The 25,897-nt window shown below is 36.8% G+C and overlaps 1 protein-coding gene across 1 annotated transcript in view; it reads left to right on the plus strand.

Moving 5' to 3' along the window:
* The window catches only part of LOC144297510 (NKG2-A/NKG2-B type II integral membrane protein-like), a 53,307-nt gene extending 28,180 nt beyond the window's left edge, over positions 1-25,127 (plus strand). The window contains exons 5-8 of the mRNA XM_077871790.1: positions 7,223-7,312; positions 7,820-7,873; positions 8,621-8,772; positions 25,005-25,127. Coding sequence (XP_077727916.1) covers positions 7,223-7,312; positions 7,820-7,873; positions 8,621-8,772; positions 25,005-25,127 — 419 coding nt within the window. The remainder of the gene's footprint in view (positions 1-7,222; positions 7,313-7,819; positions 7,874-8,620; positions 8,773-25,004) is intronic.
* Positions 25,128-25,897: the final 770 nt, after the last annotated feature.

Raw genomic sequence — 25,897 nt, forward strand, 5'->3', positions numbered from 1 at the left:
AGAATGTTCATGTGCACTTGGAAAAGAAGTATATTTTGCTGTTTTAGGACGAATTGTTCTGATATATCTGTTCAGTCCATCTGATCCGGACTGTCATTTGAAGCCACTGTTTCCTTGTTTATTTTCCATTTAGATGATCTGTCCATTGATGTCAGTGGACATCAAAAGTTCCCTACTATAATTGTGTTACTATCAATGAGGTTCTTCATATTTGTTACAAATTTATTTTAAATTTATTTTTTATTGGTGTTCAATTTGCCAACATATAGAATAACACCCAGTGCTCATCCCATCAAGTGCCCCCCTCAGTGCCCGTCACCCAGTCACCCCCCCCCCCGAGTTCGTTTCCCAGAGTTAGGTCTCTCATGTTCTGTCTCCCTTTCTGATATTTCCCACTCATTTTTTCTCCTTAGCCCCTTTATTGCCTTTCACTCTTTTTTATATTCAATGAGGTTCTTCATATTTGTTACAAATTGATTTTAATATAAAGTACTCCCATTTTGGGTGCTATAAATTTACAATTCTTACATCTTCTAGATTGTCTTTATAATTATATTGCCCTGCTTTGTGTCTTTTTACAGTCCAGATCAAAGAGGCACAGAGAATTCCTATCAAAATGAATAAAACCAGCCAACACAAAGACATAAATAGTTTTGCAAAATATGATGATAAAATAATCTTAAAATCAAAAAATAGAAGAATTCCTTAACTTAAACAAGAAGACCTATAAGGCTAGCTGGATATTTCTCAACACAAACTTGGCAAGGCATAAGGAGTGGTATGATATATTCAAATTGGTGAATTTTAAAAATCTGCAATGAAAAATATTCTATCCACAGAGGCTACCACTCAAAATGGAAGATGACATAAATAATTTTTCACATCCAAAAATTAAAGGTGTTTGTGACACTCAAAACAGCTTACAGGAAACATTATAGGGCACAAGTGCAAAGCAGAGACCAAAAGTGACCAAGATAAGAAGGGATGAGAGAAAATTTCCAGAAACAATGACAAAACAAGTAATAAAATGGTAATAAATACATATCTATCAATAATAACTTTGAATATTGATGGACTAAATACTCCAGTCAAAAGATATAGAGTGTCAGAATGGATAAAAAGGACAAGACCCATGTATATGCTGCAAATAAGGGACTGCAGATTACAATTGAGAGAGGGAGAAAAAATTACCATGCAGATGGACTTCAAAAGAAAGCCAGAGTAAGAATACTTAGAAAAACTAGACTTTAAAACCAAAGCAGCCTTTAGAAAGAAGAGTAAAACAGGAAATAACATGCTCTTAGATTTCAAACTATACTACATAGTTGTAGCAATCAAAGCAGTATGGCACCACAATAGACCACAGAGATCAAATGAATGGAATAGAAACCCCAGAAACAAATTTCTGTTTATATGGTCAATTCATAGACAATGAAGAAGGCAAGAACAGACGATGGGGAAAAGAGAGTCTTCACTACAGTTTAAAAAAAAAAACCCGAAAAATATGTGCTAAAAAATAAAACTAGACTACTTTTGCACACCATACACAAAAATAAACCTAAAGTGAGTTAAAGAACCAGATGGAAGGCCAGAAATCATAAAATTCCCAAAGAATCCATTGGCATTAAGTTCTTGGAGAGAGGGCTTAACTTTATTCTTTGGATGTGTCTCCTTAGGGAAGGACAACGAAAGGAAAAAAAAAATAAATGATACATCAAACTCAAAAAGTTTTGTGCAGCCAAAGAAAGCACCATAAAATATAAAGGCAGCCTACTGAATGGAAGATGATCTTTTCAAATTATATATCCGACAAGAAGTTAGTATTCAAAATATACAAAGAACTCCAACAGCTCAACACCAAAATTAATATGAAAAAATGATTTAAAAATGGGTTATGGACCTGAATAGATATTCTTTGAAAGGAGACATACAGATGGCCAACACATGAAAAGGTATTCAACATCACTAATCATCAGGAAAATGCAAATCAAAACCCCAATGAGATCTCACCTCACACCTGTCAGAATGGAAGACAAAAAGTAACAAAATTGGCACAGATGTGGATTAAAGGGAATCTTGTGCACTGCAGTGGGAATTTAAGTTGATGTTGTCATGATGGGTAATTGCATGGAGGCTCTTCAAAAAATTATAAATGGAAATAGTGAAACATCCAAAAATTCACCTCTGGGTATCTATTTGAAGAAAAGGAAAACATTAACTTGAGGAGATGTATGCACCCTCTGTTTTTGCAGCATTGCTTACAATAGTCAGGATATGGAAGCAACCCATTTGTCGACACATCTATACATGAATGAATAAGTAGGATATATATATATATGTAATATATGTATGTATACATATATGATGGGATGTATATATATGTGTATATATACACATATATTATATATATGATGGAATATTAATCTGAGATAAAGAATGAAATTTTTGTCATATTTGACACCATTGATGAACCTACAAGTTTTATGTAAATAAAATTAGTCAGAGAAAAGCAAAATCCCTATGATTAAACTAGTGATGTAGAACTAAAAACAAACAAAACAGAAGCAGTCTTTATATATAAAGAGTGGTTGATTGCTATAGGATTGAGGGGTTGAGGAAGGGCTGAAATATGTGAAAGGAAGTCAGTGGTACAAGCTCTCAGTTATAAAATAAATAAGTCACAGTGATGTACATTACAGCATAGGGAATATAGTCAATAACACTATTAATTCTTTATGGAGACAAATGGTAATGAGCTTTATCATGATGATAATATCATAATGTGTATAAATACTGAATCACTATGTCTACACCTAAAACTACTATAGTATTGTATATCAAATGTACATCATTAAAAATAAATACATAAAAATAAAAATAAAATTGTCACCTAATTTTGCAATAAATCCCAGAACTTTATAGACCAATAGAAATATACATGCAACTGTCTTCCAAAATTATTCACAAGTTAAATCCAACAATGTAAAAAATGGAAGAGAATTGTATTGATGCAAACTATGTAATTTAGATTTAATGCTTTATTTCTGTGGATGTTCATGTATCACCTAATTGTGTTTTAAAAGTACCTTTGCTGCCCTTGCTTAATTTTTTCAGTTAAGTAAAATTTTCAAAAATTACATTAATTTTCCCAGTACTTCATTAGACCTAGGCTTATCTCATTGAAAACAAGTATTACTATTATAATAGAGACAACGTGTCATTGGAGGATGACTCCATAAGTAGTAGAAGTAATTATTCAGTATTCAAATCTCCTTCATGGTGCTATTGGTCTGTATTATTCAATGTTGTGTCCTTCCCACAGGCATTTTGTTCTTTTCAGCAGAAATATAAATAACTTTTTTACAAGTAATAAGATTTTTACAGGTCTATTAAAAACTAAGGCAGGGCAGCTGGGTGGCTCAGCAGTTTCGTGCCTCTTCAGCCCAGGGCCTGATCCTGGAGACCCATGATCCAGTCTCATGTCAGGCTCCCTGTATGGAGGATGCTTCTCCCTCTGCCTGTGTCTCTTCCCCCTTCTCTCTCTGTGTCTCTCATTAATAAATAAATAAAATCTTAAAAAAAACTGAGGCAAAAAAATGAGAAGAAGAGTTTGGAAATTGATGTTTTTTGACAGTGAAAATAAAGTTGAAAATGTAGTGATAATAAATTTGAAAAGTTGATACTTCAGAATGTGTGTAAGATATTATTAAATACCTGTTAAGGGGATGATGATTTTAGAGTATTGTCAGTACATAGAAATGACATAGCAAGTACATAAGAACAAGAAGCATGTAATGGAAAAGTCAGCAACTTTGTCTAAAAGTAAAACAAACATGTAAGATATTTTTCAGAAGGCCTAAGTTCTCAGTGTTTGTGAATCCGATGGAAGTCACTTAGCCTGAGTGGCCAAGGCTCTGATCCCAATACCTTCTGGAACACAAAAACTTCTCAGAGATACTTGCCAATGGACAAAATAAATGACACACTACAAACTGAAAGTGTGTACATTCTGGAGGTGTGTGATGAGATAAAGTGTCTTCAAAATAGCCCAAGTGTAAGAATTTCCTGTTCAAATTTTAAGTGACACAGTGATGAGAAATCTACTTTTTCCACTATTGGGTCACTCTGAGCTCTCACAGGGCCTGCAGTCTGTAAAGACTACAGATAGTGTCTGTTTATCAGAGGAACCTGGTCTCCTACTGGAAGATGCCTTACCCTCTGGCCAACAGAAGGTATGTGCCTGCACTGCCCTGTCTCTCTTCCTAACCACCTCATTTAGTAGGAGATACAAATGCTGGATGGGATGTAACTGAGGTGCAATTAATACATAATCAAATGGCAGAGAACTTTGGCATTTTTATTCCAAAACTTCAGGGTAACAGACAGGAATGAATAGGAAATAAGTTGGAGAATTTCTTAAAATATTCAAATTTTTGCCTGTGGAGAAGTAATTAGGTGCATTTACACATGCATAATTACGTTTGCAAATCAATAGAATTTCAAGTGAAATCCCATAAGCATCATGACAAGGAACAGTTAATTTTGGATTTGTCATCAATATAGATAGAATTACATATATTATTTGATATTTAGCTCATATTTAAATAGATTCTTATCTATTTTAAGATGAACAGAGGTAAAGAGGAAAAAAAGAACTAATCAAACCATGAGATGTTCTTCACTATAGAGAACAAACTGGAGGTTGATGGAGGGGAGGTGGACAGGGGTGGGCTAAATGCACGATGAGTATTAAGAAAGACACTTGTATTGCTGAGCACTGAGTGTTATATGTAAAGGATGAATCACTAAATTCTACTCCTGAAACCAATATTATACTATATGTGAACCAACTAGAATTTAAACAAATACTTAAGAAAAATAGATTCTTAAGATGAATCCATCAGGGACACGGGGTGGGTCAATGGTTGAGTGTCTGTCTTCAGCTCAGGGTGAGATTCCAGAGTCCTGGGAATAAGTCCTACATCAGCCTCCCCACAGGGAGATGCCTCTGCCTATGTCTCTGCCTCTCTGTCTCTGTCTCTCATGAATAAATAAAATCTTGAAGAAAGTGAATCACCAAATTGTGAAAGTAAAACTTAATTCCGCATACATTTGCTTTGATATATAAAAGAAGTTTGGGGATCCCTGGGTGGCTCAGCGGTTTAGTGCCTGCCTTTGGCCCAGGGCGCGATCCTGGAGTCCCGGGATGGAGTGAGGCGTCGGGCTCCCGGCATGGAGCCTGCTTCTCCCTCTGCCTCTCTCTGTCTCTCTGTCTATTGTGAATAAATAAATAAATCTTAAAAAAAAAAAAAAACATGAACCTTAAAAAAAAAGAAATTTGATTTTTCACGAAAAGCAAGATGAAGGATCTTCTGAAAATGCTAACTTCTTAAGTATGAAACAATCAAAAGACTTTTTAAAAAATTGATCAAAATTGGCAAAAAAAGATATTTAATACTGAAAGACATTCTTATCTAATGAATTATGTTACATGTCCAAAGGATATGAGTCACGGTAATGTGAATATTGTTAGTAATACTAGTTAGTATTAGTATTAAAATAAATAATATAGTATTAAGAGCTTAGAAAATCCAGATGGAGTAGTGTTTTATATGCATTATATTTTGCATATTTTAATTCCCATTTTACATTAGTATAAACTAGGGAGCTAAACAGGAAGGAACATTTTAAAAGTCATACTCTGTAAATTTGAGAGTCATGAGTAATTCCAAATTTCACTGACTGCAGAACGCATGGACTGAATTATGAAATGACAATAACTTCATTTATTAGAATTTCTTATACAACTAAACTACCCTATGCTTTTGACATTCAGAGATCATTCTGGAAGTTTGTACCAACAGTGTTCTACCCTAAATGATCTACAATTTTATTTATCATTTTATGGTTTCAGATGCTTGCCATTAAATCAGCTGTCAATTTCTGGTGTTAAATACTTCAAAAAAATATTGTTTGGTTTTTGTTTTCAGTATTGTTCAGATTTGGGATAAATTTATTGTGTCATAATATTCTTAAACATATAAAATATTTCTTTTAAAATTTAACGATTTCTCAGAATTCCACAGTTACTCAAAATAAATGGCCACATGATGGTACAGCGTTACCTTTTAGGAAAGAAATCTAAGTCCTCAACTAAAAGTCATTTACTGCAGGAAATTCCTTATATGCCAAAACTAGTACTTCCTAATTTAGAGCACTCAATTTTTTAACCAATAATGTATATAAAAATTGTCAGATACTGGTGCAGCATTTTCTTTCTAACACTAACCCAGTTATTCTAATAATGTTGACATGTTTCTGTGGAATCACTTTGTCTTAAGAAGGACAATATTATTCCTGAATTCCTTTCTTCACTAATTTTCACTTTACATTACTCCAACCAATACTATTGTGTCAAACATAGAATAACATTGTAGAAACCACTTATACTATCATGAAACACTTCTTTAAAGCTCCAAGGAAATTAGCACCAGATTTTGCATTGCTCAACTGCAAATGAAATCACTCACCCCACACTCCACCCAGTGTCACTGTCCTAGCAGTCTTGTCATTACATACACTCTTCATCAAGTCCTTCAGTACAGTTCCACTCAGCACTGTGCCTGCCACTTTGCAGCTGCAGACATGCATAACCAAGGAGGTACCTATGCAGAGCTCAATCAGTCTAAGGACTCAAAAAGACAGCAAATGAAAGCTAAGGGCACTAAGTGTTCCACTTCAGTAACTGAGCAGGAAATAACCTATGCAGAATTAAATCTTCAAAATGCTTCTCAGGATCTTCAAGGGGATGGCAAGAACTACCCCTGCAAAGGTAAACCATTCACTACACACAGTATAATTTTCTAGGATGTGTTCTTTGGGTGTTGGAGTGGCGGGTATGAGTAGGAAATGATCTCCCATATTTTTCTTTTGTGAGGATCAGAGCTTGGAGCAGGAATATAATATTGTAGTTGAAATTTGAGGATGAGCCTTGTTCAAGTGTTGTAATTCATGGTCTTTATCACGTCTCATGGGGTAATATATTTACTGCAAATGCAACGGTATATTCTGAGAGAAGATTACAAGAGTAGATGCAGGTTTGGGGGCCATGCATTTATACGTGACTCCTTGTGCATCATTGGTTCTCTTGTACGTAAATTTCCTAAATGATTATTCCCATCCATCTTTTGTCAGTGTTTTCATTTCTCTTCCTACTATTTAGCATCATGTCCAGGGAAGCTCATTGCTGGAATCCTGGGAATCATCTGCCTTATCTTGATGTCCACTGTGATCACAATAGCTGGTATTCTCTGTGAGTATTTGAATGACTACAAGGGATTTTTTCTCTTTGATGATCATCAGTGTCTTAAAATATTACAGAACTTTATGGAATTGTATTTGCTCATTTTAATGCATATATGCTCTAAGTGTGGAATGGTTATTCTGAATTCGAATTTGTCAAAAGTAGAAGTAAGGGAATCACTATAGACAGTATCAGACATATATTCAGACTTCATAACTCAAATGCAAGTTATAGGAGAGACCTTATTGAGAAATATAAATAAATTGAGATTGGTTACATCAAATACTCTAAGAAATGGTGATGTTTGGTTCTTAAAGCTTTTGGATTATTTTCCCCCTTGGGTTCATCATTTCCCCCAAGTGTTCATCATTTTATTGATCTTTTACTGGTAAATCAATTTTATTCCAGATTTTCTAATTTTAAACAATACAGCAAATTTAAACTAAGAAACTCAAATCATTATGATTTATTTAATTTAATATTAAGTTTGTATGAGCATTGCTTTAATATTTCTAGCTACTGAAGGACCAGTGCGGAATAACACTTCCCTGGAAATAACTACCCAGAAAGGTACACTATCACTTTCAAACCTCATATACTAGTAGAATTTGTATTTTATCTCCGTCTTAAGCTTGGCAAAGATTCTTTTGGGGTAAATTAAGTAGAAAATCACATAATAAATTTTCAGAAATCATGAGTATAGAACAATATTATTTCTTATGCTATAATAGGAGGAAATACTCATTTATAATGATCATACCTGGGGTTCCTGGATGGCTCTTTTAAGTGTCCAACTCTTGGTTTTGATTCCAGTCATAATCCCAGGGTCCTGAGTTTGAGCCCCATTGGGCTCCAGGCTGAGAGCAGAGTCTGCTTGAGATTCTCTATACCTCTCCCTCTGTCCCTCCTGTTTATGCTCTCACTCTCTTAAACAAATAAATAAATAAACATTAAAATAAAATAATAAAATAATCACCATACCCACTATTTCCAATGGCCTCAAATTTACTCCTGTTATAATACGATTAAAGATGAGTCATTAAACAATTCCAAAAGAGTGGTTTTATTCAGTGACTCAAGGGACATATAGAGATGGACAGTTTTGTGGGTTTATTTTATATGGGCATATAAATTTGGGGATGAAAGCCCAACTCCTTTGAGAGTATATAAGTGTGTGAATATAAGTTCATTTTATTTTTACAAGCTTATAAGGGTGCATGGATGTGTTATATACATCTGTGTATACCCATGCAGGTTGTACCTTTGAATGTTTTAATATTCAAAACTTTTTGGATATATGTCATAATCTTTCTCCAGGACATTACTGTGGCCATTGTGCAAAAGGATGGTTTACATATTCCAACAATTGCTATTACATTAGCACTAAAAGAAAACCATGGCACGAGAGTTTGACATCCTGTACTTCTAAGAACTCTACCCTGCTGAACATAGATGATAAAACGGAAATGGTAAGATTTCAATGTTTTTGGATTTAATAAAAGCTTATCAGTTGATATTATATTTGTAGCGTTCATCCATATTTTTGTACATATTTCTAGTTTATTTTAAAATCTGTTACTATTCCACAGTTTGAATCTGCGATATTTTATTTACATTTTTATGCCTTTATTTTTTTTATTTTTTATTTTTATTTTTTTAATTTTTTATTGGTGTTCAATTTACTAACATACAGAATAACCCCCAGTGCCCGTCACCCATTCACTCCCACCCCCCGCCCTCCTCCCCTTCTACCACCCCTAGTTCGTTTCCCAGTTTTTAATTAATTTATTTTTTATTGGTGTTCAATTTACTAACATACAGAATAACCCCTAGTGCCCGGCACCCATTCACTCCCACCCCAGCCCTTTCTCTTCCACCACCCCTAGTTCATTTCCCAGAGTTAGCAGTCTTTACGTTCTGTCTCCCTTTCTGATATTTCCCACACATTTCTTCTCCCTTCCCTTATATTCCCTTTCACTATTATTTATATTCCCCAAATGAATGAGAACATATAATGTTTGTCCTTCTCTGACTGACTTACTTCACTCAGCATAATACCCACCAGTTCCATCCACGTTGAAGCAAATGGTGGGTATTTGTCATTTCTAATAGCTGAGTAATATTCCATTGTATACATAAACCACATCCTCTTTATCCATTCATATTTCGTTGGACACCGAGAGTCCTTCCACAGTTTGGCTATTGTGGCCATTGCTGCTATAAACTCGGGGTGCAGGTGTCCCGGCGTTTCATTGCATTTGTATCTTTGGGGTAAATCCCCAACAGTGCAATTGCTGGGTCGTAGGGCAGGTCTATTTTTAACTGTTTGAGGAACCTCCACACAGTTTTCCAGAGTGGCTGCACCAGTTCACATTCCCACCAACAGTGTAAGAGGGTTCCCTTTTCTCCGCATCCTCTCCAACATTTGTTGTTTCCTGACTTGTTAATTTGCCCCATTCTCACTGGTGTGAGGTGGTATCTCATTGTGGTTTTGATTTGTATTTCCCTGATGGCAAGTGATGCAGAGCATTTTCTCATGTGCATGTTGGCCATGTCTATGTCTTCCTCTGTGAGATTTCTGTTCATGTCTTTTGCCCATTTCATGATTGGATTGTTTGTTTCTTTGGTGTTGAGTTTAATAAGTTCTTTATAGATCTTGGAAACTAGCCCTTTATCTGATATGTCATTTGCAAATATCTTCTCCCATTCTGTAGGTTGTCTTTGAGTTTTGTTGACTGTATCCTTTGCTGTGCAAAAGCTTCTTATCTTGATGAAGTCCCAATAGTACATTTTTGCTTTTGTTTCTTTTGCCTTCGTGGATGTATCTTGCAAGAAGTTACTATGGCCGAGTTCAAAAAGGGTGTTGCCTGTGTTCTTCTCTAGGATTTTGATGGAATCTTGTCTCACATTTAGATCTTTCATCCATTTTGAGTTTATCTTTGTGTATGGTGAAAGAGAGTGGTCTAGTTTCATTCTTCTGCATGTGGATGTCCAATTTTCCCAGCACCATTTATTGAAGAGACTGTCTTTCTTCCAATGGATAGTCTTTCCTCCTTTATCGAATATTAGTTGACCATAAAGTTCAAGGTCCACTTCTGGATTCTCTATTCTGTTCCACTGATCTATATGTCTGTTTTTGTGCCAGTACCACACTGTCTTGATGACCACAGCTTTGTAGTACAACCTGAAATCTGGCATTGTGATGCCCCAAGATATGGTTTTCTTTTTTAAAATTCCCCTGGCTATTCGGGGTCTTTTCTGATTCCACACAAATCTTAAAATAATTTGTTCTAACTCTCTGAAGAAAGTCCATGGTATTTTGATAGGGATTGCATTAAACGTGTATATTGCCCTGGGTAACATTGACATTTTCACAATATTAATTCTGCCAATCCATGAGCATGGAATATTTTTCCATCTCTTTGTGTCTCCCTCAATTTCTTTCAGAAGTGTTCTATAGTTTTGAGGGTATAGATCCTTTACCTCTTTGGTGAGGTTTATTCCTAGGTATCTTATGCTTTTGGGTGCAATTGTAAATGGGATTGACTCCTTAATTTCTCTTTCTTCAGTCTCATTGTTAGTGTATAGAAATGCCACTGATTTCTGGGCATTGATTTTGTATCCTGCCACTCTACCAAATTGCTATGAATTCTAGCAATCTTGGGGTAGAGACTTTTGGGTTTTCTATGTAGAGTATCATGTCATCGGCGAAGAGGGAGAGTTTGACTTCTTCTTTGCCAATTTGAATGCCTTTAATGTCTTTTTGTTGTCTGATTGCTGAGGCTAGGACTTCCAGTACTATGTTGAATAGCAGTGGTGAGAGTGGACATCCCTGTCTTGTTCCTGATTTTAGGGGAAAGGCTCCCAGTGCTTCCCCATTGAGAATGATATTTGCTGTGGGCTTTTCATAGATGGCTTTTAAGATGTCGAGGAATGTTCCCTCTATCCCTACACTCTGAAGAGTTTTGATCAGGAATGGATGCTGTATTTTGTGAAATGCTTTCTCTGCATCTAATGAGAGGATCATATGGTTCTTGGTTTTTCTCTTGCTGATATGATGAATCACATTGATTGTTTTACGGGTGTTGAACCAGCCTTGTGTCCCAGGGATAAATCCTACTTCGTCATGGTGAATAATTTTCTTAATGTACTGTTGGATCCTATTGGCTAGTATCTTGTTGAGAATTTTTGCATCCATGTTCATCAGGCATATTGGTCTGTAATTCTCCTTTTTGGTGGGGTCTTTGTCTGGTTTTGGAATTAAGGTGATGCTGGCCTCATAGAACGAATTTGGAAGTACTCCATCTCTTTCTATCTTTCCAAACAGCTTTAGGAGAATAGGTATGGTTTCTTCTTTAAACGTTTGATAAAATTCCCCAGGGAAGCCATCTGGCCCTGGACTCTTGTGTCTTGGGAGGTTTTTGATGACTGCTTCAATTTCCTCCCTAGTTATCAGCCTGTTCAGGTTTTCTATTTCTTCCTGTTCCAGTTTTGGTAGTTTGTGGCTTTCCAGGAATGTGTCCATTTCTTCTAGATTGCCTAATTTATTGGCGTATAGCTGTTCATAATATGTTTTTAAAATCGTTTGTATTTCCTTGGTGTTGGTAGTGATCTCTCCTTTCTCATTCATGATTTTATTAATTTGAGTCTTCTCTCTCTTCTTTTTAATAAGGTTGGCTAATGGTTTATCTATCTTATTAATTCTTTCAAAGAACCAACTCCTGGTTCTGTTGATCTGTTCCACAGTTCTTCTGGTCTCGATTTCGTTGAGTTCTGCTCGAATCTCTATTAACTCCTTTCTTCTCTTGGGTGTAGGATCTATTTGCTGTTTTTTCTCTAGCTCCTTTAGGTGTAAGGTTAGCTTTTGTATTTGAGTTCTTTCCAGTTTTTGAATGGATGCGTGTATTGTGATGTATTTCCCCCTTAGGACTGCTTTTGCTGCATCCCAAAGATTTTGGATGGTTGTATCTTCATTCTCATTAGTTTCCATGAATGTTTTTAATTCTTCCTTAATTTCCTGGTTGACCCTTTCATCTTTTAGCAGGATGGTCCTTAACCTCCACGTGTTTGAGGTCCTTCCAAACTTTGTTGTGATTTAGTTCTAATTTCAAGGCATTATGGTCTGAGAATATGCAGGGGATGATCCCAATCTTTTGGTATCGGTTCAGACCTGATTTGTGACCCAATATGTGGTCTATTCTGGAGAAAGTTCCATGTGCACTTGAGAAGAATGTGTATTCAGTTGAGTTTGGATGTAAAGTTCTGTAGATATCTGTGAAATCCATCTGGTCCCGTGTATCATTTAAAGCTCTCGTTTCTTTGGAGATGTTGTGCTTAGAAGACCTATCGAGTATAGAAAGAGCTAGATTGAAGTCACCAAGTATAAGTGTATTATTATCTAAGTATTTCTTCACTTTGGTTAATAATTGATTTATATATTTGGCAGCTCCCACATTGGGGCATATATATTGAGGATTATTAAGTCCTCTTGTTGAATAGATCCTTTAAGTATGATATAGTGTCCCTCTTCATCTCTCACTACAGTCTTTGGGGTAAATTTTAGTTTATCTGATATAAGGATGGCTACCCCTGCTTTCTTTTGAGGACCATTCGAATGGTAAATGGTTCTCCAACCTTTTATTTTCAGGCTGTAGGTGTCCTTCTGTCTAAAATGAGTCTCTTGTAGACAGCAAATAGATGGGTCCTGCTTTTTTATCCAGTCTGAAACCCTTTGCCTTTTGATGGGGTCATTAAGCCCGTTCACATTCAGAGTTACTATTGAGAGATATGAATTTAGTGTCATCATGATAACTATTCAGTGTTTGTTTTTGTGGAATGTTCCACTGAACTTCTTCTTAAAGGGGAATTTTAAGAGTCCCCCTTAAAATTTCTTGCAGAGCTGCTTTGGACGTCACATATTCTTTTAGTTGCTGCCTGTCTTGGAAGCTCTTTATCTCTCCTTCCATTTTGAATGAGAGCCTTGCTGGATAAGGGATTCTTGGTTGCATGTTCTTCTCATTTAGGACCCCGAATATATCCTGCCAGCCCTTTCTGGCCTGCCAGGTCTCTGTGGAGAGGTCTGCTGTTACCCTAATACTCCTCCCCATAAAAGTCAGGGATTTCTTGTCTCTTGCTGCTTTAAGGATCTTCTCTTTATCTTTGGAATTTGCAAGCTTCACTATTAAATGTCGAGGTGTTGAACGGTTTTTATTGATTTTAGGGGGGGATCTCTCTATTTCCTGGATCTGAATGCCTGTTTCCCTTCCCATTTAGGAAAGTTTTCAGCTAGAATTTGTTCAAATACATATTCTGGCCCTCTGGCCCTTTCGGCACCCTCGGGAACACCAATTAAATGTAGGTTTTTCTTCCTCAGGCTGTCGTTTATTTCCCTTATTCTATCTTCATGGTCTTTTAATTGTCTCTTTTTTCCTCAGTTTCCCTCTTTGCTATCAACTTGTCTTCTATGTCACTCACTCGTTCTTCCACCTCGTTAACCCTCGTCATTAGGACTTCTAGTTTGGATTGCATCTCATTCAATTGATTTTTAATTTCTGCCTGATTAGCTCTAAATTCTGCAGTCATGAAGTCTCTTGAGTCCTTTATACTTTTTTCTAGAGCCACCAGTAGCTGTATAATAGTGCTTCTGAATTGGCTTTCTGACATTGAATTGTAATCCAGATTTTGTAACTCTGTGGGAGAGAGGACTGTTTCTGATTCTTTCTTTTGAGGTGAGGTTTTCCTTCTAGTCATTTTGCTCAGTGCAGAGTGGCCAAAAGCAAGTTGTACTGGGAAAAGGAGAAAAAGAGGAGAGAAATAAGGAAAGAAAAGAGAAAGAGAAAAAAAAAAGGAAGAAAAAAAACGAAAAAAAAAAGAATAAAAAGAGAAAGGAAAAGGAGAAAAAAGGGGGGTGGGGGAAGGAAACAAATCAAAAAGCAAAACAAAACAAAACAAAAGAACCACGGGGGAGTATCTTCTGATTCTGTGTACTTTAAGTCCCTTGGCTTCCCCTGGAAGCTGTCAGTCAGTCTAGCTGGTCTTCTGGGGGAGGGGCCTCCTGTGCTGATTTTCAGGTGTTAGCAGTTGGGGAACTGCTGTGCCCCTGCCTGGTGCAGGGCTCAGTGGGGGTTGTTTACCCCGTGAGGCCCCAGGAGCAACAGCCCTAGTGGCGGGGCCAGCTCTGGAGCCCTGGAGTCAGCCCCCGCAGGAACTCCGGAGCTCTCCTTCTGCAGGGTCTGGAGGCTCCAGGGCGGGGCCGCTGATCTGCTCAGCTGGGGCAGGAGCGTCCTTGCTGTCCTGGGCCCTCCCGGCCTCTGCCTGTCCCGGAGGAGGCCGGATCCTGGGCTGTGTCCCGGCGCCCTGTGCTCCGGAGCCTGGGCTGGTGGATTCGCGCTCCGCCCCGCAGCCCCCTCCGCGGAGCCGCCCCCGAGCCCCCCGAGCTGCTCCGGGTCCCGCCGTGCTTGCTGCAGCCCTTAGGTAGCTCGGAGCACTGTCCCGGGGCGCAGGTGTCTGTTACTGTCCCGGGGAACCCAAGGGCATCCCCGCCCTCCTGGGTCCTGCTCCAACTCCCTGCGAGCCCCTTTCCGCCCGGGAAGGTTGGTGCAGCTCCTGCTCCTCCGGGACGGGGCTCTCCTGTCCTGGGGACACTCGCCCCGGCCTCAGCCCGGCTCATTGGGGGGCCCCTCCCCCTTGGAGGCCTTTTGTTTCTTTACTTCTTTTTTCCCGTCTTCCTAACTTGATAGAAGCGCGAACTCTTCTCACTGTAGCATTACAGGTGGTCTCTCTTTAAATCTCAGGCCGAATTCATAGATTTTCAGGATAATTTGAAGGTTTTCTAGGTAATTTGGTGGAGACAGGTGATTTGGAGACCCTGCTCTTCTGCCATCTTGCCCCTCTCCCACTTTTATGCCTTTAATGTACACTTAATAATTTCCAATTTGTGCTTTTCATAGAAAACCATGTTTTCCCAAAAGCTCTTTTGCCTGAAATGACTTTACTATTTAATTTTACAACACATCAAGAAATTTAAAATATGATTGTGCAACTTGTTCACAAATTAGTGGGAATCACATAATTACAAATCAGAGCAAGAAAGAGAAGTTTAGAGCCTCCATTACCCCTGCCAATTTTAATAATGTGGAACACCTTTGTTTATTTTTGGATTTTATATCAATGGAATCAAGCAGTATGAATTTTTATGTCTGTCTCCTTTCACTCTCATATATTTGTAATCCATCTCTATATAACATCTGTCTATATTTTGTGAATTTTCAACTGTGTTTTTTGAATGGGACCTTACAAAATCTATTCTCAGAAATTTAGTTCCTTTTTAATATGTGGGAATTACAAATCATTACTTACGGAAAGCTTTTTCTACGTCCTTTTCCACAAATCATATTGATAATAATTTATTAAACATAGCTACATAGTATATGGTATATTTATGGAATGTATATATGCATTTGTCATAATAAAACAATATTGTATTAATATAACATTGTAATTGTGTTTACAAATGATTACAATACATTTTCCTCTAACATTAGCATGAAATGGCACAACCTTGGATATGTGTATTTTTCAATATATTATATTATCCCTATATTTATCTAGTTTTTGTGTAAACACACATTAAACAAATAGTCCCTTGAGGATAAACTCAGCAGTCTGAGAAAAATTACTACAATAAGTTCTGATGGTTCTACAGCTGTACCGTTTTTCTAGGTTGTGAGCCATTGGGATATTCTCTTGTGAGAATAAGTGCTCGAGTGTTTCTCTTGCTCATTTCTCCAAAGTAGTGTCTCCTTTTCGCGTCTTAGAAGTCCTTGCCTTATATTTTTTAAAGATTTTATTTGCCAGAAAGACACAGCATGAACACAAACAGGGGGAGCAGCAACAGCAGGAGTGAGTAGTGCAGGCTCCTGGCTGAGCAGGGAGCCTGAGAGCTCCAGGCAGAGCTCCATCCCAGGACCCTGCCATTATGACCTGAGCCTAAGGCAGACCATTTAACCAAGTGAGACATCCACGCATCACAAGCCTTTGTCATATTTTATTTTATTTTAATATTTTATTTTATTTTATGTTTAATTTTTTTATACATTTATTTTTTTATTGGTGTTCAATTTGCCAACATATAGCATAACACCCAGTGCTCATCCCGTCAGGAGCCCACCTCAGTCACCCCCACCTTCTGCCCACCTCTCCTTCCATCACTCCTAGTTCGTTTCCCAGAGTTAGGAGTCTCTCATGTTCTGTCTCCCTCTCTGATGTTTCCCACTCATTTTTTCTCTTTCCCCTTATTCCCTTTCACTATTTTTTATATTCCCCAAATGAATGACACCATATAATGTTTGTCTTTCTCCCATTGACTTATTTCACTCAGCATAAAACCTTCCACTTCCATCCATGTCGAAGCAATGCTGGGTATTTGTCGATTCTAATGGCTGAGTAATATTCCATGGTATACATAAACCACATCTTCTTTATCCATTCATCTTTCGATGGACACCGAGGCTCCTTCCACAGTTTGGCTATTGTGGACATTGCTGCTATAAACATCGGGGTGCAGGTATCCCCGCGTCTCCCTGCATCTGTATCTTTGGGGTAAATTCCCAGCAGGGCAATTGCTGCGTCGTAGGGGAGATCTATTTTTAACTATTTGAGGAACCTCCACACAGTTTTCCAGAGTGGCTGCACCAGTTCACATTCCCACAACAGTGTAAGAGGGTTCCCTTTTCTCCACATCCTCTTCAACATTTGTGGTTTCCTGCTTTGTTAATTTTCCCCATTCTCACTGGTGTGAGGTGATATCTCATTGTGGTTTTGATTTGTATTTCCCTGATGGCCAGTGATGAGGAGCATTTTCTCATGTGCTTGTTGGCCATGTCTATGTCTTCCCCTGTGAGATTTCTGTTCATGTCTTTTGCCCATTTCATCATTGGATTATTTGTTTCTTTGCTGTTGAGTTTAATAAGTTCTTCATAGATCTTGGAAACTAGCCCTTTATCTGATACGTCATTTGCAAATATCTTCTCCCATTCTGTAGGTTGTCTTTGAGTTTTGTTGACTGTTCCTTTGCTGTGCAAAAGCTTCTTATCTTGATGAAGTCCCAATAGTTCATTTTTGCTTTTGTTTCTCTTGCCTTCATGGATGAATCTTGCAAGAAGTTACTGTGGCCAAGTTCAAAAAGGGTGTTGCCGGTGTTCTCCTCTAGGATTTTGATGGAATCTTGTCTCACATTAAGATCTTTCATCCATTTTGAGTTTACCTTTGTATACGGTGCAAGAGAGTAGTCTAGTTTCATTCTTGTCAGATTTTAGATATGAGTGCTTTTTAGTTTACGAGTTGAAATGGCTGTGGCTTGCATTTTATTCCCCGACTGGAGTCTTTTAATGATCAGAATTTGAATGTTGTCATGGCCCAATTAATCCCATTTGTGTGTTGGTGATTATTTTGGGCCCGTTTCAGAGGTTCACCAAATTCATGAATATAATTTCTTATATTACCTTCCTGGAGTTATCTTTTCATTTCTCTCTTTATTTTTTAACTTTTCATTAGGTTTTATGATCAAACTGGAATTTATTTTTTGATACTGTGAGATAATATTTATTTATTTATTTTTTGATACTGTGAGATAAGTATTTATTTATTTAAGTTTTGATACTGTGAGATAAGTATTTATGATGCTGTGAGATAAAAACGAAGGTCGTAATATTCTACATCATGACCTAATTGATGGGTTATAATTTATAGCAAAATAGATCTTTTCTTCATAAAATCTTTATACATATAAAGTTATGTATATGTTCATATATGTTCTGTTTTTCTCCACATAAATAATATAGATATCAGATATCTTTATATAGGAAAATATATATGCATATACCACAGTCTACACAGTCTAACACAACCCATAGCACTTTCATTAAGATGTAGAGCCTTACCTTCATGTTCCTTTAATGTGTCCCTTTTATATGTCTTAAATATTTCTGTACACACATTGAGAATCATTGAATGTTATAATTTTGCTTCAACTGATAATTTTACACCAAATATCAAACATTTTAGAAAACACAAGCAGTGAAGGAATGTCCATTAGACCTAATTATAGCTTTGTTCTTTCTTTTGTTCCTTTTCTTGATGATCCAAGTTTCCTTCTTTTATCATTTAATTTCTGTTTAGAAAATTCCCTTTAGCAATTCTTTGAGAGTGGGTCTGGTGGTGACACATTTCTTAGTTTTCTTTTATCAGAGAATGTCTTGATTTCCCCTGACATTCCTGAGTTTGATATTTTTGTTGGATAGTCAATGGTTTTTGATTGGAATAATAATACACTTAGTGTCTAAATTTTTCTGTTTTCCTAGCATGACTTTTTCCTGTTATTTGACTGGAGAGGAAAGAAAACATTTTGGGGGCTTTTGTCTGTACCGTGGGTGTCTGTGGGTTGCCAGCCTCTCTGGCACCAGTCTGGGATATATGAGGTAGAGAGAAATTCCAGGGCACTCACAGGCATTTCATTTCTCATTTCTATAGTACCTGGTTCTGTCAGCTTTCTCATCACCTGCCTGAATCTTCCTGTATCATTTTACACATAATGCCCAGGGGTTTTAGCTAATTTGGGGGAGATATAAGGAAAACCACAGGTACAGGAAGTCTGATTTGTAAGGGTTTAAGTAATATGTGCTGCTGAAGCAAGCACTGATTTGTAGGGGTTTTAATTTGAATGTTCCAGATTCTAATAGTGTTGAGCATCTTTCCCTGTACTCATTTGCCCTCCATATATGATTTTGGTGCAGCATCTTGGCATATTTTGTTTATATTTTTACTTTTTCTTATTTTGCTTTGAGAATTCTGCATGTATCCTGGCAGCAAGTCTTTTATGAGATGTATGATCTGTAAATATTTCCTCTCAAGTCTCTTCTCTTCTAAGAGCAGAAATCATCTTGACGACCTACACTTCATCAAATTGTTCTTTCATGGATCATGCTTCTGTGGTTCTTTCTAAGAAATCTCTGTTCAATTATAGGATAGGTGTTTTTTTCTAATACATCTTCTTGTAAGTTTATCATTTACACTTTGGATGATAAATTTTTAGCATTTTGTTTACAATATAAAGTATATATATATATATATATATATATATATATAATTAATATTACTTGTCACTGGATTGTTTCCACAGCATTTGTTGTAAGACTATATATTTTATCCATGGAATGACTGCATGTTTGTTGAAACCTGCATTCCATATATGATTGGGTCTAAATTATGCTCTTTCTATTTAGTTTCATTAACCTTGCTACATATTTTTATGTCAATTTCATACTTTAGAAATAGTCTTTTTATTACAATGGGTTTTATTCGACTCTGCCCTACAACAGTTTCTGTTTGGTTTTTATTTAGCATTACGCTTCTGTCATTCACAAATGTCTAAGTATTCTGTAACCGAGTATGCAAAGCTTTCTGAATTACAACTAAATTATATTAGAAGTTGTATGTTATTGGATATTTTTTTTTCTGTTTTAGTTTTCACAAGTTGTATTTGGTAAGATTTCTTCAACTTTCTGTCTAGTTTCTATATATTTGCATATTTTCATAATAGTGCCTTACAGTAATTTTTTAGTGGAATAATGTGCAACAGATGGGTGCACGTGCAAAACATGCCAACAAATGACTGAATTTTCAAGTGTCACATTACACAGAATGAAAATGATTCTACCAGCACTGTGAAATGCCTTCTCATGTTCTCATCTCCATTTACAAAACATTTACATAAATAGAAACATATAGTATGTATATTTTATTTTTGACATTTTTAGGGGAAGCTAAATGTGTGATTTATTCATGTATTTGCGTGAAGTTTAAATTGCCCAAACTCCTTGCTGTTCCATTGTCTGATTCGACTACAGTCAGAATCCGTTCTATTGCTGATGCCCTTGAATATTTGAGCATTCATCCTTTGGGGCTACCGTGAGTTATTCTGCTATCCATACCTCACAGTCAGCTTTCAGCTAAGTATGTGTTTATCTTCTCTTCCTTAACTTCAATGGGCTCCTCTCTGTATAGCTACTTGAGAGGGAAGCTACTCAGATCATGCATTTCTAATGTTCTTCCTTTTCTAAGTGAGAAAGCTACAAATTGTCTCTAAACATTACTTTAGTTTCCCCATAAAATCTTGAAATATTCTGTTCAGAGTCGTCCAGCACAAGGTAATCTCTGTCATCCAGTACAAGGTATTTTCATAGATTTCATCCCTGAACTGTAAATTTTTCAGAAGTGTATCACTTTCCGCAGGTTTGGAAATCCCCCAAATTTCTTTCTGTTGTTGCATCTAATTTATTCCTTTGTCTTCAGAGAATATACGTTGAATATCTCCATCCTTGAAATGTTTGATCCTTATTTATGACCTAAACCCCTTCTATATGTCAATTATGTCAAGCTGGTTTTGATAGTCTTCCACCGTCCTGATTTTGTGACTTGCTGTGTTATCACTTATTTACAGAAGATCTTTTAAGTCTTCCACTGTATCACTGAATTGTTTCTTTATCCTTCCAAATCAGTCAGTTTCTATTTCTTGTATTTAAGGGTTCTGTTTTTAGGTGAATAATAGATGTTTATCATTGTTTTATCTTCTCATATTGACAGCCTTAGTATGTACAAATGTTTTTGTTTTGTTTTCTAATAATATTTCTTGTTTTAATAGCAACTGTCTGATATTAGAATAGCTGTTTGTGCTCACTTCTGGGGTTATTGTTTGTAGATCTTTTGCTATCTTTTTGTGTTCACCTGTTCTATCTTTAGGTCTAAGGTGTGTCTGTTACAGAGAGGGTATGGATAGATCTTATATTTTTATTCAGAGTGACAATTTCTGTCTTTTTACTAGAATACTTATTTAATTCACATGAGTGTCATTATTGGGACGGTTGGATTTAGGTCTCTCATTTGCTCTCATTCTATGTTTAGGTTTTGTTTTCTTCTTCCACCTTACCTGTATTAAACATCTTATTTTAGGGTTCCATTTTAATTTCTCTAGTGTTGTCTCAGCTATATTCTTATTTCCTTAGTAGGAGCTGTAGGTATCACAAATATACTTTTAGGTTGTTTTTTTTTTTGTGTGTGTGTGTGTGTGTGTTGTTGAGATATAATTGACATAACATTGTTTAAATTAAAGGCATAAATGTGTTCATATGATACATTTATATATTACAGCGTGATTACTATGGTAATCTTAGATAACAATTCTCTCATGTCACATATTTATCATTTTTTGTGGGTGTCAAGAACAGCTAAGATTTAATCACAGGATCTTTGAGATTTATAATAGAGTAATGCTGACTATAATCACTATATTGTACGCAAAACTTTCAGAACTTATTAACTACTGGTTATAATTTTGTATTCTTAAACATCTCCCCCTTCCTCCCCACGCCGCTCCTGGTAAAGAACATTCTATTCTTTGATTTTACTAGATCAGTGTTTCAGATTCTACATGTAAGTGACACCATACAGTATTTGTCGATCTTGCCTCACTTTTGTCACTTAAGAGAATGCCTCCAAAGTCCATTCATTTTTCACAAATGGGAAGATTTCCTTCTCTCTCATGACTGAATACTATTTCAGTGTGTGTGTGTGTGTGTGTGTGTGTGTATCATACTTTCTTTAACCATTTATCTGTTGGCAGATATTTAGTTTCCTTCAATATCTTGGCTATCGTGAATAACATTGCAATGAGCTAGGGTGTGCAGATATGCCACGGAGATACTGATTTCAGTTCTTTTAAATATGTACGCAAGAGTGACATTGCGGATTCATATGATAGTTTTATTTGTAATTGCTTGAAAAGTTGCTATACTATTTTCCCTTATACAGCCACCAATTTACATTTCCTGCAAAGCATTTCTTATTCTTCACATCCTCACCAATATTCTCTTATCTTTCTGGAAGAAACCATTTTAACAGGTTAGAGGTCATATCTCTTGTGGTTTTGATTGGCATTTCCATGATGACTAGTGATTCTGTACACTTATCATGCACTTATTGGCCAATTGTATGTCTTCATAAAAATGTCTACCTAGGTTCTTTGCCATTTTTTGAAATTGTATTATTGCATTGTAATGAGTTCTTTATATATTTTGGATATTGCTCCCTTATTTGATAAATGGTTTACATTTTTTCCTTGTTCTGTACATTGTTCTTTTTTTTTTTAAACTTTTATTTTTTTTATTTATTTATGATAGTCACAGAGAGAGAGAGAGAGAGAGAGGCAGAGACATAGGCAGAGGAAGAAGCAGGCTCCATGCACCAGGAGCCCGACGTGGGATTCGATCCTGGATCTCCAGGATCGCGCCCTGGGCCAAAGGCAGGTGCTAAACCCACTGCGCCACCCAGGGTTCCCTGTACATTGTTCTTCCAACATCTTTTCAACTCTCTCATTATTTCCTTTGCTGTGTACATTAGCTTAATGCAGTCCTATTTTTCTATGTGGTTTGCCTGTCTTTTCATGACATCCAAGAAATCATAGCTGACACCTATTTCAAAGATATGTTTTCTTTCTTTCTTAAAAAAGATTTTATTTATTTATTCATGAGAGACAGAGAGAGAGAGAGAGAGAGAGAGAGAGAGAGAGGCAGAGACATAGGCAGAGGGAAAAACAGATTCCATGCAAGGAACCTGATGTGGGACTTGATCCCAAGACTGCAGGATCATGCCCCAAGCTGAAGGCAATGCTCAACCACTGAGCCACCCAGGCGTCCCAAGGACAGTTTTTCTTTTGTCTCTACCAGTGATATTATATTTTTATATATTTCTATGGTACTTATTTTCATCTCTTTTTCACCTTTAAAATTCCTTTTAGCTTTTCTTTAAAAGGAATTTTTAAAGGGTAGGACTAGGTTAAATTCTTTTCTGACACATGGTTTTAACAGGCTACCACTGGAGTGATGCTGCTGCTCACTTCTGACTGCCATCTGGGGTGAGAGTTGAAACTTTGTTTTTTTTTTCCTTTTTTTTTAATTTATTTTTTATTGGTGTTCAATTTACTAACATACAGAATAACGCCCAGTGCCTGTCACCCATTCACTCCCACCCCCCGCCCTCCTCCCCTTCTACCACCCCTAGTTCGTTTCCCAGAGTTAGCAGTCTTTACGTTCTGTCTCCCTTTCTGATATTTCCCACACATTTCTTCTCCCTTCTCTTATATTCCCTTTCACTATTATTTATATTCCCCAAATGAATGAGAACATATAATGTTTGTCCTTCTCCGACTGACTTACTTCACTCAGCATAATACCCTCCAGTTCCATCCACGTTGAAGCAAATGGTGGGTAGGACTTCATCAAGATAAGAAGCTTTTGCACAGCAAAGGATACAGTCAACAAAACTCAAAGACAACCTACAGAATGGGAGAAGATATTTGCAAATGACATATCAGATAAAGGGCTAGTTTCCAAGTTCTATAAAGAACTTATTAAACTCAACACCAAAGAAATAAACAATCCAATCATGAAATGGGCAAAAGACATGAACAGAAATCTCACAGAGGAAGACATAGACATGGCCCACATGCATATGAGAAAATGCTCTGCATCACTTGCCATCAGGGAAATACAAATCAAAACCACAATGAGATACCACCTCACACCAGTGAGAATGGGGAAAATTAACAAGGCAGGAAACAACAAATGTTGGAGAGGATGCGGAGAAAAGGGAACCCTCATACACTGTTGGTGGGAATGTGAACTGGTGCAGCCACTCTGGAGAGTTGAAACTTTGACAAGCCATCCCTGAGGATTCTTTGAAAGCCTTTATCTCCTCTTCATTTCTGAATGAGAAGTTGCTGAGTAATGTATTCTTGGTTGACAGTTGTTATTCCCTTTGACCACTTTAGAAATATCATCCACTTTCTCCTGTCTTACCCATGGGAGGAACATATATTGCTGGGAGGCTCCTTTTTGGTGGTGGTATGGCATGCCACCTTCAGAGCCCTCAAACAGTATTGGATCTCTTGCCCAAGATAGGCACAGATGGAACTACCATAGTGCCTGTGTGATTGTGATCAGGTTCACTTTCTGTGGTATTGGTACTGGTGTCTAGGATGGAGACAAGTACGCATATTTCCTGGACATTGTATATGTGTCCTAGCATCTCACCGTTGTGACCCTGTCTGGCAGTGACACTGGTTCTGGGATGACAAGCTTCAATGGGTGCTCAGAGCCATAGTAGCATAGTCTAGGGATGATTGTCAATGTTTCAACTTTATCCCAAGCAGCAATCACAGGACAGCAGCAGGATCCAGTGGTGTTTTGATAAAGCCATGTCAGGTCCCAGCGACCTGGGAACAGAGTTCAGGCAGCCTATCCCACAATGGCAAATCAAGCTGTCCTCTGTGAGCTGAAAGTGTGTCTTGATTGATACAGTATCACCAATGAGGCCTTCATAGAACACTATTTTATTATATAGAACAGGGAACATGTACTTCTAAGAATGTCATACTGAATTCGGCTAGGACTAGTTTCTGAACACTAATTATGCATGTCTTTTCCTAGACTGTATTCATGGGTTCACATTGGTGGTTGAAATGGAGCATTCACGATGACAGTGCATCACAAAAATTAATAAATGCTAACTAAAATAAAGTGTTATAGATTTGACCATACAGTGCTATAATGATGGCTTTTAAAAAAGATTTTATTTATTCATTTGACAGAGAGATAATGAGCAGAAAGTAGAAGCAGAGGGAGAAAGAGAAGCAGACTCTAAACTGAACAGGAAGTCCAACAGTGGAGAGGAGGGTATGGCTCCCTCCCAGGACCCAGGGATCTTGACGTGAGCTCAAGGCAGATGTTAAATCATCTGAGCCACCCAGGTGCCCCATTATGATGGTTTCAAATAATCTTATCAGTTGTTTTGCTGAAATTATAATTCTTGTTTGAAGAGTCTTTTTGTATTATTTTCTTTTTTTTTCTTTTTTTGTGGGGAGAAGTTGATTTGTTTCTCATTTTTTTTGGTATGTTCAACTCTGAATTTGACCTTCCTTTTTTTTCTTTATTATTTCTGGTGAAAATTCATCTATTATTTATCTTGTTACTTTCCTAATTGTAATGAGTGGTTTTTCTCTTGCTATTGTCTAGATCATCTCTTTTTGTTTGTTTGTTCTTTATTTTTTAAGTTGTGGCAAAAAAAAAATCACATAACACAAAAGAACTCAGAGAAAGCATAGATTTTCTGTATTCTCCTTTTGTTTATTGTCTGCATGTGTAGCACATAGACTCTCATTTTCAGTATCCCTCAGTGCAGAGATTCATTTGCTAAAATTAATAAACTTATATTGACACATCTTTATCATCTAAAGATGATAGTAGTTTACATTAGGTTTACATTAAGGTTATCTCTTGATGTTATGTGTTTTGTGAGTTTGAAATATGTAATAATATGTATCAACCAGTATGGAGTTATACAGAATGGTTTTACTGCGTAAAAATTCCTTTATGCTCTGTCTATCCATCCTTCCTTCCCTGCCAAACCCTGTCAAATACTGATCTTTCACTGTCTCCAAAGTTTTGTTTCTTCCAGACTGTGATATATTGGAAATTGTACATT

This window comes from Canis aureus, chromosome 25 (genome assembly GCF_053574225.1).
Source record: "Canis aureus isolate CA01 chromosome 25, VMU_Caureus_v.1.0, whole genome shotgun sequence".
Classification (NCBI taxonomy): Eukaryota; Metazoa; Chordata; class Mammalia; order Carnivora; family Canidae; genus Canis; species Canis aureus.